Consider the following 15,749-nt stretch of genomic DNA (forward strand, 5'->3'; position numbering starts at 1 on the left):
CCACAACATCCTCTCTCTTTCAAGGACAAATGTATATCTGTTAATCCTCAATGCCAACAAAAATACTTCAAACAGAGTTAAGGACCACTCAGTGTTTACTACCAGAAGATTAGGATGAATCCACCGTTTGATGTTATAAATAAGCATTATATATCACATTCTGTACATAACTGATAAATCTACAGTGTTTCAGCAGTGCTCACAATCTACTCAAATAGCATCTAAAAAAATATACAATTGTTGTATGTATAAAACTGCCATCATTTTGTACGGTTGGCTTTATAAAGATAACATATAAAATAGTATATCTTTTCTTGTAAAAAACGAGTTCAGTCTGGAGGTGTGTGGCGCAGTGGGTGTGCGTTATTGCTTGTCTCGGATCCAGGGGAGCACAGGTTTTCAAACCCCACTGCAGTCAGCATGTCGTTGTGTCCCTGAAGACACTTCACCCCAAAGGCTCCTGTGGGGATTGCCCACAGTACTGAGTATGTAAGTCGCTTTGGATTAAAGTGTTCTAACAAGTGACATGCTAAAAGATCAGGAAGTGCTTTTGTTTTAGGGGAACACGAAATGTCAGCAGTTCATAAAATAACATGTAAATGACAGATATTGTACACGTGAAATAAAAATCTTGAAAAGGCCAAGCAGGGACTTGTTTAGTGAAAGTCCACTGATAAGTCTGTTTGGAAGCAAGTACAAATATATTATCATTGATTTCCTCCTCTCATTTTTGTCCAATGAACTCAATGGAATATATTTGCTGAAGGATATTTAAACTATCTTACAATAACTCATATTTCTATGCTGTTACTGTACGCCTCTTTGTTGTCTCTGCTACACTTTGCGCTCGTCTGTGTCTCTTCTTAAGAGGAGATGAGGCGGCAGTAGTGTCGAGACCATGGCATTATTAAACTAGAATATCTGCATTTTTGTTCAAATGCATGGTTTTGTTTATAAAATAAATACAATCTGTTCTAAGATCAAATCTTCAAGAATAGAAATACATTTTAGTTTTAGAAGACTATCACTTCTCTACATTATTTGTACACGTTTGTTCAGGGGTTTCAGTGTGACAGAAAGGTGGGTTGTTAGGTGGGGGGGGGGGCCGTTGGTGTATTTTAACATGGGGTAGAAGGACCGGGCGAAGTTATTGGCGGCGGTGCAGCCGGGCTCGCTCTCCGACCACGGGATGATACAGGGGAGCAGCAGGAGGAAGAGGAAGAGGAGGTGCAGGGGGAAGGCAGCGCGGAGGACTCTGTAGAAGAAGGAGGAGCGGGGGGGAGACGAGTCCCTCCTCTCTCTGCAACACACACAACGAATAAAGGTCAGAAAAAACACACGGACGATTTATCGACAAAGACATTAAAATCAGGAGGGACTGCCAACACGAAATGAACTGCAAGTCATCCACAGTTCACACCATTGACTGAAAACACTGATTAATACCCGTTTCCACACCGTGCCCTTTCAATGCTCGGTCATCTGTAACTTCATTTCTGTTATTTAGGGCAACGAATGGATTGCTGTGATTCACCTCGAGAGGGATTTCTTTGTTTGATTCGTCGTTTCCACTGAATGGTTTTATTCCTGGAATCTTTGCTGTTAAGTAAAGCCTTCCTGACCTGCCGTTTCTACTTGTTTGGGCTATTAATACACGTCTAGTGTTCAAATGTAACGCTTAGTTGTTCCTGCATACCTTTTAGGAGAGGAACCTTTCTTTGGATCTGCAGAGGAGCTTTGTCCCTGGGCTTCAGGTGCAGATTCACGACCCTGAAGAGACATGTTATAGTTTCACAATCTCTCATGACAGGATGTCCAAAAACATTGTCCAACGAACAATTGATCTGACATATATATATATATATATAATATGACTATAATTTAATGTGACATACAGTACTAAGTTGACAGCTGACTTTTGCTTCTTTTCTTAAGATATTATATTTGACATACAATACTCTGGCTGTTATGACAGATACTTGACATACTTGGCTGTTTTAGTACTATTTTTACGACAGCTTTTAAATCTATAAGGGCTACAAATGAGTTTGACATGAGTACGGTATTTGTCAGCTCTCACCAGCTGTGGCGGCAGGGTGCTGAGGTCCTGCTCCACCTGCCTGAGCAGCAGCTTCAGTTTGCTCCCCGTCACGTGGAGCTTCTCCTGGGCCTCTCTGCTCTCCTCCTCCTCCTCTTCCTCCGGCTGCAGCTGCGCCCACAGCGCCTGCAGCTCCAGCTGCTGTGCCTGCCTGGCCTGCAGCTCCGCCTGCAGAGCCTGCACCACAAACATTACACAGGGTGACGGGGCAGACCAGCAGGAGAATGAATACGCAACAAAGCATGGTGGTGTGCTTACTGCGAGTGTGTTGCGGTGTTGTTGCAGCGGCTGCCACAGGTGTGTGTGGGTCCTCTGATGTCCACCGCGTAGCGCCGGCTCTCTGCGTGGGCCAGCCACAGCAGCAGGGAGTGGAGGCGCTCGTGGAAACTCCTGCAGGGAGAAGACAGTGGCGGAAAAATATTAGATGTTCTACTTAAATAATTGTACCAATACTACAGGGGAAAAAATACTCGGGTACAAGTAAACATACAGTATTAGCATCAAAATATACCTCAACATACCAAAAGTACTTTCTGCAGAATGGCTCATTATGCAGTTATATGTGCATGGCTTTAATGTTGCAGCTGGTAAAGGTGGATCTGTAATTACTTTATATACTGATCAATCTAAAAACAAATCTTTTATTGATTAAAATCGTCAAAGAAACTAAAGTAGCCGTAGTAATGGTGTATTTGGACTCTCTCCTGACCTGGCAGCGCATCAGCGTGTCCCTCAGGCTGCTGTCCCACAGCTGGAGGCTGGAGCAGGCTCGGCTCCACCCTCGGTTCATAGCAGCCGCTCCCTGCAGCTCCGGAGCCCGCAGGTTCACGGACAGCATGATGGACTTGTAGCGGGTGAACGCCTTCTGCGTCTCCTGCAGCAGAACAGACACGAGTGTAAGCAACAGCTGGATGCTGATCACCAGATCTGTTGGATTGGGTCTTTGATTTCACCTTTAGTTCCTTGGCTCTGGCTGCCATGTCCTCGATACTGGCTGCTGGGTCGCACTGCTGGAGGCGCTCCAGCTCCGGGGTGACCTTTTCCAACCAGGAAGTGATGTCATCGAGGTCAGATGAGAGATTTTGGGGCTCCCGAGGGGTCGGCGTGCAGGTCGCTCCTGGACTGAGCCTGGATCAGCTCCCAGCGCTCAATCACACCTGAGAGAGCGGACAGTAGTGTTTAAAGATGTATTTATATCATCGCCGCTTAGCAACCCATTGCATTGATATCCACTTTAAACTGTTCCTTTTAATCAGTATCATTGTATAGCTAAAAACTACAGGCGTATCTCTCTAAGACACGTCTTTTCCCCTTGTTATGCAGGTACAACGTGTTTAACACTCAACTAACAATACTGCAACCGTACTGCTATGTTTTGTCCCCTAACGATACGGTGACCATGGCGTCTCCCAGCGTCTCACCTGACTGTTTGTCTGAAGCCGTCAGTCCCGTCAGCCCGAGCTCCTCCGGGCGCTCCTCCTCATCCAGGATCAGAGAAACTCTCTTAATGTCCTCGATGCTGCCGCTGCACTGAGACATGAGATGCAGCTGCGCGCACACACACACACACACACACACACACACACACACACACACACACACACACACACACACACACACACACACACCACACACACACACACACACACACACACACACACACACACACACACACACACACACACACACACACACGTTTAGAGCTGGAGCTGCAAACTGTATTCAGCATCTACTCACAATTCTCAGTAATTGTTTTGTCAACTGGTTTACTGAACGTACATAGCCCTGCTTCTGAGGGGTGCTGGTGAGGGTGGGGGGGGCCTCAGTGTGGCCCTCAGAGTCCAGCTGCAGGGGACTGTGTGTCTGCGTCTTCCTGGGGCCGCCATCTTGGAGACTCAAGTGCGTCCATGCTTGAGACTGAAAAGACAAGCAAAGAAAAGTCAAACCAGACACTCCAGTATTATTCCCTACCAGAAACATGCACGTGAAGAGTACTTCCAAGTTACAACACGTTACGATATAACGATTGTGAAGTCCAAAGCCCAGAAAATATGCAACCCAAGTTTGAATCAACCGCCAGCAGGAAATAAACAGCTTGGTATCTGTGTGGTAGCTTTTACTTTCACATGTTTGAGCAGGTCGAGCATGCTTCATTGGTATACCTTAGTAATCTGAGGAGTTTAACCTATTTAAAGAAACAGCATGGCATTCAATGGTCAATGCAAAGATTTTGAGGATCAAGGGTCATTTAGAGTTTTATAAATGTCTACAAATGAACGGAGGAGTGAAGTAGAGGAACAGAAAGGCGGTAAAACAAAGTGAGGAAGATCAAAGACAGGATGTTGGAGGAGGATCAAAGGTCATGAATGTTGGAGCTGAAATTAACACGACAAAACAGATTGGACCGGTGAATGAAAGAAAGGTTGTCGGGGGAAAATAATTCTGTATTTCTCCCCAAAATGAAAGATATCCAGTTTATTAACTTTAACACAAGTTTGAAAAATACATCTTAAACATAAATGTGTGAGAGAAATAAGGTACAAAGTGCTTGCGTTGGCAGTGAAGGATGCTCCAAACCACAGCTACAGGAAATAAAGTGTCAGCGACAGCAGCATGACAGACGTATGGAAACAGCCGTGAGTGGATTTATTAAGCAGAAGGTGAAGCCTACCCAGAGAGGAAGCTCGCCGGGCCTCGAAAAACTCCTCCTGACTCTCAGTCACCTCTGGGGGGGAGAGGGGGCAGACCAGAGCTGTAGGGATGCGTTTGATTGTTTGTGAAATTGATGTCATATTTTGTCGTTTTTCACTTTTTAGAAATCCCATTTCATCTGACGTCTAGCACAGGGGTGTCAAACTCAAGGCCCGGGGGCCAAATCCGGCCCGCGACTTCATTTTATGTGGCCCCACAAGAGCTCGCAAAGAATATAATGTGTTTATTATACGGTTACATGCTGATTTACAGAAGCACGTTGCCCATAAACTACATGTCCCACAATGCATCTCAAATTTGACTTTTTTCTCTGAATTTGACTTTTCTTTTTAAATCATTTTGTGACATTCTCACTGAAGAGACTTGCAATTGTTTGCCCCAGACTTCTGCTTTCAGACGTAGTTAATTCTGAAGTTATTACCCTATCCGATAATAATCCAATGCAGGGGCAATAATATATGATATATATTTATATATGTATTTTATATAGTCTTTAAGTTACAACCGGCCCTTTGAGTGAAACCATAATGCTGATGTGGCCCGCGATGAAATTGAGTTTGACACCATTTAGTCAACCAGCAGAACGAAAGTAAAAAGTAGCTTTTCCAGTAAACCAGAAATATCGTAAGGACTCGAAAGCATTCCTTCTCTCAGTCTTTCTGCTGTTTCGGGAGTCCGTGTAACTTTTTTCCTCCTCTACAACCACTCGGACATTACATGATTTAAGGAGGGGGTTCTGAAAGTGGGATCTGCGAGATAAAGATATTCTGGCCATCACTTCCAGCCATGTTAACTTTGCAATAGAAACTCTGATATGATTGTGAAACCATGAATAAGGCACTTCACTAGTCCCTGGAGAATGTGGAAACCCGTGACCTAATGGATAATACCGATAAGTTGTTGGTGATGTGGACGAAGCTAAAGATGGCATTCCAGTTTCATTACCTCGTTACATTTAAAACACTTACTCCGTTCACTCAACGAAAAGAAAAAAGGAATTGGTAAATAGTGTAAGTTCTTGTCCATAAATCTCTGTTTCTATAAACCTACCTGACAGTGCGCTGAAGTAAGTTCTGTCGTCCTCAAGTCCTTCCTCCTCCTCGTCCTCCTCATGTGACGACCCCCCCACGTCTCCGGTGTGGTCCCACTCCAGCGGCAGCGAGTCCACGCTCACCGGGGTCTCCCGCCCCGAGCGCTCCAGCGGAGACGCCAGCAGGTGGGTGGGCGTTGCCGGGAGGCTTCCTTGTCTCCGCCCCAACCTCGGGCGGCCAATCGGCTCCCGGCTGGACTCCAGATAGAAGGTGCTTCTAGAGAGCTCCGGTTCTTCTTTTATCTAAAATTAATCAGGTATGAATTGATGTACACAATGTACTACATCGCTTAAAGAATAGTCCCCTCTTCTTCATGTCTCTTCTACATCAACATGTGTCCCCTCTTCTTCATGTCTCTTCTACATCAACATGTGTCCCCTCTTCTTCATGTCTCTTCTACATCAACATGTGTCCCCTCTTCTTCATGTCTCTTCTACATCAACATGTGTCCCCTCTTCTCCATGTCTCTTCTACATCAACATGTGTCCCCTCTTCTTCATGTCTCTTCTACATCAACATGTGTCCCCTCTTCTCCATGTCTCTTCTACATCAACATGTGTCCCCTCTTCTTCATGTCTCTTCTACATCAACATGTGTCCCCTCTTCTCCATGTCTCTTCTACATCAACATGTGTCCCCTCTTCTTCATGTCTCTTCTACATCAACATGTGTCCCCTCTTCTTCATGTCTCTTCTACATCACCATGTGTCCCCTCTTCTTCATGTCTCTTCTACATCAACATGTGTCCCCTCTTCTTCATGTCTCTTCTACATCACCATGTGTCCCCTCTGCGTAAAGAGACTCTGAAAGTTTCAGGAAAAAAGATTCTCTCTAAAGATCCATTTCTATAAAAACCTGTCTGAAAACGAGCTGATCAGATTTTGGACTCTTTATGATGTCATAACGATTTTTTGTCTTGTGTAACCGTTAGCCAATCAGTAACCAAGGTAACCCCCCCCCCCCCCCCCTTATCACCTGAATCTCCTCCTAGAGCACCATTGAGTTCTTTGTAACCAAATGTCTCTCAGAGGGGCGTGGGGAGGGGCTCCTTATTTTCATCTAAAGTAACAGACAGAGAATCAGCACTTTGGAAACAGGGCTGAAACAGAGGGGATTATGGGTAATGCTGCAATGATCTGTTTGGTGTTTGGAGCCAATCAGAGACAGGTTCTGTATATATCTGAGAGCTGTAACATATTGATGAAAAACAGTATAATAGGGGACCTTTAATATCTGCATAAATTGAGTCACGAATGGAAGTTTGTGTGTGTGTGTGTGTGTGTGTGTGTGTGTGTGTGTGTGTGTGTGTGTGTGTGTGTGTGTGTGTGTGTGTGTGTGTGTGTGTGTGTGTGTGTGTGTGTGTGTGTGTGTGTGTGTGTGTGTGTGTGTGTGTGTGTGTGTGTGTGTGTGTGTGTGTGTGTGTGTGTGTGAGGCAGCTCACCGGGGGCTGGCTGAGGCGCTGGTGGAAGCGCACCAGTCTGCTGAAAACCTCCTGGCAGTACGAGTGCAGCTCCTCCAGCTCCTCCTCTATCAGAGCGGCGTCCTGCGGGCAGCTCTTCTGGATCAGACCCTCCCCGAACACGATCAGGCCGTCGATGCGCTCGGTGTTCAGCGTGATCTCCTTCTGGAAGCTCTGCAGGAAAGAGGGTTACATGGAGGACATGACGGTTAAAAATCAGACACATTTAAATGAAACCGAGCCTTTTTGTACACATTGAGGGCAGCTTGCAGTTCGTGCACTATGAAGCACGCGTCTCTATATATCCGTGGTGTCCTTACATTGAGCTGTTGGATCTTGTGGTGGACGTCGCTCTCTGAGAAGTGTTCGACGTTGGTGAGCTGCAGGTCGAGCTCCGTCAGCCAAACCAGCATGCTCTCCCTGGTGCCTTCAAACTCCTCCCTCTGACCCGTGAAGTGCTGAGAGAGGGTACACACGTTATGAATAATAGAAAGGAACAACAAGTATACGAAAGAACAGTTTGTTACACCAGGCTGTCAGGAGGCTGAACTCTCCCCAGTGCTGCTCTGGACAGTCTGCACTAACGTACATTCCCAAAGGTATTGAAGTGACTGTTATTCGGTAGATATGGTACGGCTGTCCCGAATACCATTTTTCAGGCTCCGGATATTCGGTAGTAATCAACAGCGAATATTCGAATATTTGGGGGGGGGGGTGCGTAGTAACCGCTTCAACACGTGTATTTCGATTTTTTTCACGGCATTCATTTTGTTATTCTACAGTATTGTTGTTTTATAGTTATTTGTTAATGTAAACAACCCAATTTGTGTTCTTTGAAACTGAAAAGGATATCGCATTGTGTTTGTTACTTTCGTTGCAGTTGTATATGTCTCAAGTGTAATTTGGCTTGGCTTCCTATTTTGTATGGACACATTTTTTTTTTGTATTTTGAAGGAGAGGTAGCGCTGTTGACAGGAAGTTGTTGTTGCTATGGAAACAACGTGACGGAGATTAACGGAGAAAAGAAGGAGAAAGTAAACAATAACGTTTATGGTTAAGTGTTAGCACCCCCGAAGAGGCACAAGCTCTTACGTTGATATTAGAGTTTTCAATAAATTCAATTCTTTTAGTACTCCAACGAAAGAATATTCGGATATGCGAATATTCGGGTATAGCCCTAATATACGGCTTGTGTTGTTCTTATTGTGTGCATATGTATAAATGTGTCTGTTGATTGTGTATATATAGGATATACATATTTTATACATATTTTTATATATATTTGTATTTTTGTATTCGGGATTGTGGGAAACGGTATTCGGTCTCTCTGTCTGTCCACACAAACTGAAAGATTGCCAAAAAAGTTGACTCTGACTTTCTGACTACATTGCTCTGATCTTTGGGGAATCACTATATTTGATAGCTGATAGTTGACCAATGATGGGGAAGCCCCGCCCTCTGCCCCGCCCTCTGCCCCGCCCTCTGCCCCTGTCTCTACCCTCAGTCTGCGGAGGATGGCGGCCACTCTGCGTTGCAGCGTGTCCCAGCGCTGGTTCCCCTCGTGGACCATCACTTTGAGCTGGCTGGCTCGGTCGGTGCGGTTCTCCCGGGCCAGGCGGCGGTACTGATTATTGACCAGCTCCAGATGTGTGAGCCGCTCATGAACCTGCCTTTGGAAACCCTACAGAAGACCAGTGGAAGAGGGATGAACCATGATGTAGAAGATAACAAGGGATACAATGGTTTTCCTGCCAAGTCTGATCCGTCTGTTGACCTCACAACTGACCTCGAACTTCTTGAGCTCCTCCTTGGCGACCGCGTAAAGGACGTCTGCAGAGTTGGGGTTGGCAGCGGTGCGCTCGGCCATCTTCAGCCACTCCTCAAACCGAGAGTAGTCATCGAGGAATTTACACCAGAGTCTCCACGTCTCCTCGATCCTACTAGGACACACCGTGCTGTGGTTAGTCATTCTACGACACGGTGAGGAAGCCTTTTCTAACCGATACATGGATGTTTAACATGTGAGTAATGCTTTCATCTTAAAACGGTGCCATTGTTCATCTTCTGCAATCTAATGAGTTTGTCGTGTCCCCTAACACTTATTTAGTCTTAAGGATTTGAATTAAGACTCACTATTTTAATAATAAAAATATATACTAAATCGACAGGTGTCTTGCCTGCAGAAGGACTGTATAACAATCATACAAATAACATTACATGTACATATCAGTAGTTATAGTAATAAACAAAGATCCTATCGTGTAACATCTTCAAAACATGTTTGCATGTACTGTAAGAAGTGCGAGGACTCCCTACAGTGTGTGTGTGTGTGTGTGTGTGTGTGTGTGTGTGTGTGTGTGTGTGTGTGTGTGTGTGTGTGTGTGTGTGTGTGTGTGTGTGTTCAGCTCCTACCTGAGCCTCCGGTCCAGGGCCATGGAGCAGACGGCCCTCCAGCGCTGGTCCAGGCTGCGGCTGGTCTCCTGCAGGGAGTCGCTCTCCGCCTCGTTGCCCCCGGCAGCGTCCTCGTCCCGCAGCAGAACGTCGCACAGACTGAGCACCGACGCTACGCCCTCCGTGTGCTGCTCGATGTCCCGCTGCAGCTCCTGCACACACACACAAGGGAGGGCATGAGGACAGACATCGGGACATGCCAGTGAAACCATGTGGTGGACATCAGCTCACAGACATGCAGATGGAAGGCTGCATGAGACCACCCACTCCCAACATTAAACAAAGGACAGGTATGAATTATTTATCATAAAGAGAGACAAAGAGTTAGTGGGAGCGACAGTGAGCAGAATATTAAGTTGAATTGTAACAATAACAACAATAATGTAAAGACAAAGAAACAACAGGAATAATAACACAAGAATTAAACAGGAAGTTTGAGTTCTCTTCTCGAATGAAAATAAAATATAACAATTAAAACACGTGTGTGTGTGTGTGTGTGTGTACATGTGTGTGTGTACCTGCTCCTCGGCCAGCCTCCTCTGGATCTCCTGGTGGCGGCACACGCTGTAGGTGACGGGGCGGGACAGATCGGCCTCGATGCGGCAGAGCCAGGATCGGAGGTTACTCATGTTCTTATCCAGCTGCTGCACCGCCGCCAGAGTCTCCTTCAGCTTCTTCACCCTAAACACACGCACACACACACACACACACACACGCACACGCACACACACACACACACACACACACACACACACACACGTCCTATTTAGTAACCATTTAGCACAAATTGGGACAACATTTTGCAACAAAGCTAGTAGCTAAATCAGACCATCTCCTCTCTACTGTATGTATGAGATTAATGTTCATTTGTACATGACCATGACCAAATAAATATAAATAAAGAAATGACAAGAAAGACCAAAATGACCAAAGAAAAAGAGAAAGAGAGGATATGATGAAAGACAACAATGAAAACAAACAAACTATCTAAGAAAGGAGTAGATAAAGAAGACACAAAGGTAAACATACAGAAAATAAGAAACAAACAAAGAGAAATATCAAAAGAAAGACTAACTTCCAATATCCTACAAATGTCCCAGGTATCCTGCAATAGCACTTCTAAAGTTACCATGGAGACTGGACACACACACACACACACACACACACACACACACACACACACACACACACACACACACACACACACACACACACACACACACACACACACACACACACACACACACACACACACACACACACACACACACACACACACACACACACACACACACACACACACACACAGCGCCACACTGACGGGTGTCATAGCAACGCCTGGGACAATACGAGCCCTCTGAAAGCCTGAAGTGTGCCCCTTTGGGAGTTTGAGTTAATTTCCCTTTCTGATCCTTCCTCTGCTGCCGGGGTCCAGCAGGGAGACGCTCTCCAGCTAAAGAATAAGCTCTAAAAGCAGAGCGAGGGGCAAACTGAAGTGTGTATGAAAGGGTCTCAACAGATGCCGGACGTTGGGACGACTATAGAAAAGAGGGGTTGCATTCCAGATCTCTTATTATCAGGTTTATACCCTCAAAGACAAGATCAGTGTCATTTCTTCAGGTGGTAGTTAGGATTAATTCCAAGTACAGTCACATATCGGGATTTGTTGATGGGTTATGAAATTGCAGTTTGTGTCTAACAACCATGCGCCATAAATGTGGCACTTCAAAAAGGTATTCCTAAAAGAAGAATGTGAAAAAGTGTACCAAAACTCTGGTGTTGGGAAAGAAAACGGATTGGAAACGTACAGTAGCTAAAGTTCAGGAATGATGTGTGTGTGGATGTTTGAGCGTGTAATGAAGACATAATAGCGTCAGTGTAAATGCTATCCAGAGAAACACTCTTCCTCTCTGCAGATACAACCATCCTTGTCATCTAAATTGTCTCCGTCCCTCTTTCTCCGCCTCTCTACCTCTGACAGCCTAACAAAGCCAGGGGCCTGAACAAAGACACAACACCCGGTCAGGGGTCCTCGCTGAGGAGAAAAGGACACGGGGAGAATGGACGGAGAGAAGCAGAGCAGAACGAGCTGAGGATAAGTGAGGATATATGGATGGAGTTACAAAGTGCAGCTGACCAGGAGGGCTCAGAGTTACTCTAAGCCAGAGGTGCCCAGTACGTCGGCCGCGGGGCAATGCTGGTAGATCGCGAGTCATTCATACAAATAATAATCCAGCTCCGTTAAAATAGACAAAACAGCTTTTGATCCCTCCTCCCTTGGCCTCCCTGCCACTTAATTCAGGAGTTTACTTGATTGACAGAAAAAGCGACCTATCGCTTTCCAGTCTGTTAACCCAGAATGCAAAGCGATACAAAATCAGTCAAGTGCCGGGAAAACTCAAATTAAGTTAAAGAGACAAACAAGAGACAAACAATAAAATGAGTGCGGGACCGAGCAAGCAGCTAAAGACATACCACTTCCACCACTTTGTGATGTCACATTCAAAGGTTATTTGCCTTATTTGTAAAGCAAGCGTCGCTCTGCCAAAGAAAGGTAACGTGGAGAGGCATTATCGGAGTGTTCACAGGGCATATGACGGCGACTTCCCTCCGAGTAGCGAGTTGAGAAAGAGAAAGGTCATGTATTATTGCTACACAAACATTATCTCGCAGTCTTAGTGTCGCCAACTCGTTTCTAATATGCAAAAAGACAAACAAAATGCGTCTATGGTCGGTGTATTTTCGACCTTTCCAATCCAGACGAGATCTCTCTCCCGTCTGTGTGCGAGGGGGCGGGGCAGTTTACACACGCGGCTGCTCCATGCAGCAACACACGGAGGAGATGGCGGAGAGAAGCGCTCCAAGGTGTGGTTAAATGTTACCCGTCTTGAGGTGGACAATGCTCGTTGCCTAGAGTGTTTAGCTAAGGGCGGTAACACGAGCAGTTTATCTAAACATTTAGCAAAAGTGCTCCACATCCAGACGGAGGAATGTCTTTCTAGCAGCTCTGTAGCCCCGTCCACGAGGAACGTTTCCACGTCAGGTGTTATGCATGCTAGCAGCAACACACGGAGTTAACTCCATGATACAAACATGGGTTAATGATTAGAGGTAACAGAGTTACTCTTTATTTTGTTAAACTTTCAGCTGCTCTGTTTACAGTTCTGTCATCAGATTATTTAATACGATTTGTTAAAACATTGTTGTTTCTTTTGATGTGAAATATTATTTATTTAATTTAAATAAAATGCAATGTTAATTTTGTTCACAATTTGTTAAGTTAATTTAATAATGTATGTATTTTTGAATCAAGTATTCATCTTTATTGTTAGTTTCCACATGCCTAAACAACCTCAAGCTAAATCTAAAAGTTGACGGCTAAATAAGAGCGTTTGAGAAATTGTGCAAGGCGTACAGTAATAGTCCGAATAGTCGATTAGTCGTTTCATTAATCGATAGATTAATCGATTATCAAATGAGTCGTTTGTTGCAGCCCTGTAGTTATCCCATGTATAAATAAAACGTGTTATTCAGCAACCCTTGCAATTTGGGATTTATTCTTGGTTGGTAGACCTCGGTGAGCGGGTCATTTCAAAAGTAGCTCACCAGCCAAAAGAGTGTGGGCACCCCTGCTCTAAACTCTTGTCACGTTAATGTACATGTGCTTCTTCAGTGTTTGGTTCATCTATCATTTGACTTTTACAAACATTATTACACTCGGGCTACTTTCTTACTTCATTGCATCACGTTAGACGTTGCTAGCTGCCGATTCTAAAGCATTAAGACTCAAAAGATATATTGCTGTTAGCAGGCTCTTACAGGGAAATGTCATCGCAGCAGAGCCCAGCTTTAGATGCATGAGTGGACATTAGAAAGGGCATTTACAAAACCAAGACAACAGCAAATGTTATTCATGAATTATAATTATTTTTGTCACCCTGGAGAACCTGGGCTGACCATGTACTGCACCGCAGGAGAGGCTATATTTGCAAATATGATCAAATAGTAACAACAATCACCACTTAAAATTGTATTTTTCAGTCAAATTGAGACAAACATAAATACATGTTGTATGCATTCAATAACTGGAACTCACGTGATGGTGTTTGAGACTGAATACAAAATTATATATATATATATCAAGAATTCACAGCTGCCTGCATGGGATCAAGCCCCCTGAAATCTGGAGGGGAGCTCATGTTAAGGATCAGCGATTAATGCATGCCGACAGACCCCCCCCCCATACTAACCCCCCTCCCTCATGTCATCCCACTCTGACCTGACAGACTAAGAAAAGCGGGGGAGATTGTTGGACATGGGTAACATATGGTACTGTCTGAGACATAAGCACAGCTTTTATTTCTTCATGGTGGTGAGGGGAGGGGGGGGGTAGTTTGGATATGTATGTGTGTATCTGCAGCGCTTCCTCAGGACCCTCCATCTGTCTGAGGGGACAGCTCCTCATCACAGAGGCTTAAGCTACAGTCTTTACATTAGAAACCATGTATTGCTGACAGCTGCAGAGCCCTAATGCAACAGCAGGCGGGTGGATGTACATTAGAGCTACTGTTTAATTAAAGGCTTCCATTTAAACCTTACAGTGTATAGTGATGCTCTTAATGTTGAGTGTCTTGCAGTAAAAGGTGCTTGTGCATAAGGCTAATTGTGAGGCGGTACTTCCACACACACCTACACATATTTTAGATTGTAAAAAACCTTTAAGTCCAATATTAAATGTGTCTGGGTGTTCTGTAGAGCTGCATAATTAACTAAATTGCAATATGGACTAGTGCAATATCCAAAATGCAATATTTGGGCAAAATATGTTAAAAATATCATCTGAATGTAATGAAATGTAGGTATTTTTATAAAGATATCCTGTCCTACAAATGGTATCCCACATACTTAATATAAATAGGAGCCTAGTAAAAAAATGCAATAATAACAATAAAGTACGATATATCAGTCATTATCATCACAATTTGTTATTTTTCCTAAACCCACACACACACACACACACACACACACACACACACACACACACACACACACACACACACACACACACATACACACATACACAACACACACACACACACACACACACACACACACACACACACACACACACACACACACACACACACACACACACACACACACACACACACACACACACACACACGTAAGTGGGCAGTTTAATGTCTGCTGACAGCCTCTCTGCAGCTGTCTGGGTCTCACCTGGCCTCGATGTTGTGGAAGAGGTTGTGCCAGCGCTGGTTGACCTCCTGCAGCGAGCCGTGGACCTGCGTCTGCTTCGCCTCGTCACTGGCCGACAGCAGCTGCTCCCCCAGCTGCTTCAGGTGGCTTTTATTCTCACTGAACAGGTTGATCTCCTCCATGCAGTCCTGTGGAAATGTGACATGATAAAGTATTGTGCTTCATAAGGCAAGGCAAGTTTATTTATATAGCACTTTTCAACACAAGGCAATTCAAAGGTGCTTTACAAAAAATGAAAGACATTAAGAAAATGGCATTTCAAATCAGTCATTAAAAAGAAAAGCTAATAAAAATAAACATTAAAAGAAAAAATACATGGATAAAGTTACAGTGCAGTTTAAGATATGAATAGTTCAATTAAAAGCAGCGACAAAAAGAAAAGTCTTCAGCCTGGATTTGAAAGTAGTCAGAGTTGCAGCGGACCTGCAGGTTTCTGGGAGTTTGTTCCAGATACTTGGAGCATAATAACTGAACGCTGCTTCTCCATGTTTAGTTCTGACTCTGGGGACAGAAAGCTGACCCGTCCCTGAAGACCTGAGGAGACCTGGATGGTTCATCATTTAGCAGGAGGTCAGAAATGTATTTTGGGGCCTAAACCATTCAGTGCTTTATAAACCAGCAGCAGTACTTTGAAATCTATTCTTTGACACACAGGAAGC

The 15,749-nt window shown here is 44.6% G+C and overlaps 2 protein-coding genes across 2 annotated transcripts; both read right to left on the minus strand.

Annotated features, from left to right (window-relative positions):
* Positions 1-551: 551 nt before the first annotated feature.
* Positions 552-3,637, minus strand: LOC117439667 (nesprin-2-like). Its single transcript, XM_071201924.1, has 7 exons — positions 3,486-3,637; positions 3,052-3,226; positions 2,808-2,972; positions 2,357-2,488; positions 2,081-2,275; positions 1,697-1,770; positions 552-1,300 (listed from the first exon to the last, which is right to left on the minus strand). The coding sequence occupies exons 1-7, from the start codon at positions 3,635-3,637 to the stop codon at positions 1,033-1,035; spliced, it is 1,161 nt and encodes a 386-aa protein (XP_071058025.1). The 3' UTR covers positions 552-1,032.
* On the minus strand, positions 2,813-15,214 carry LOC117439668 (nesprin-2-like). The gene is made up of 13 exons (XM_071202005.1): positions 15,052-15,214; positions 10,329-10,491; positions 9,772-9,962; positions 9,146-9,296; positions 8,858-9,040; positions 7,680-7,817; positions 7,342-7,533; positions 5,861-6,143; positions 4,770-4,850; positions 3,878-4,015; positions 3,520-3,646; positions 3,052-3,255; positions 2,813-2,972 (listed from the first exon to the last, which is right to left on the minus strand). Exons 1-10 carry the CDS (start codon positions 15,210-15,212, stop codon positions 3,933-3,935), a joined length of 1,626 nt encoding a protein of 541 aa, XP_071058106.1. The 5' UTR covers positions 15,213-15,214; the 3' UTR covers positions 2,813-2,972; positions 3,052-3,255; positions 3,520-3,646; positions 3,878-3,932.
* Positions 15,215-15,749: the final 535 nt, after the last annotated feature.

This window comes from Pseudochaenichthys georgianus, chromosome 24, assembly GCF_902827115.2.
Source record: "Pseudochaenichthys georgianus chromosome 24, fPseGeo1.2, whole genome shotgun sequence".
NCBI classification, from domain to species: domain Eukaryota; kingdom Metazoa; phylum Chordata; class Actinopteri; order Perciformes; family Channichthyidae; genus Pseudochaenichthys; species Pseudochaenichthys georgianus.

What these genes read in the sequence shown, in the direction of transcription:
- LOC117439668 (XM_071202005.1), bottom strand. Translation starts at nt 15,212, where the DNA reads ATGGAGGAGATCAACCTGTTCAGTGAGAATAAAAGCCACCTGAAGCAG. An exon ending in GGAGGCTGGCCGAGGAGCAG is followed by an intron (nt 9,963 to 10,328) that starts GTACACACACAC and finishes GTGTGTGTGCAG; the next exon opens with GAGCTGCAGCGGGACATCGA. An exon ending in AGCGCCTCAGCCAGCCCCCG is followed by an intron (nt 6,144 to 7,341) that starts GTGAGCTGCCTC and finishes GATTAATTTTAG; the next exon opens with ATAAAAGAAGAACCGGAGCT.
- LOC117439667 (XM_071201924.1), bottom strand. Translation starts at nt 3,637, where the DNA reads ATGTCTCAGTGCAGCGGCAGCATCGAGGACATTAAGAGAGTTTCTCTG. An exon ending in CCAGAGCCAAGGAACTAAAG is followed by an intron (nt 2,973 to 3,051) that starts GTGAAATCAAAG and finishes GTTCTGCTGCAG; the next exon opens with GAGACGCAGAAGGCGTTCAC. An exon ending in AACACCGCAACACACTCGCA is followed by an intron (nt 2,276 to 2,356) that starts GTAAGCACACCA and finishes TTTGTGGTGCAG; the next exon opens with GCTCTGCAGGCGGAGCTGCA.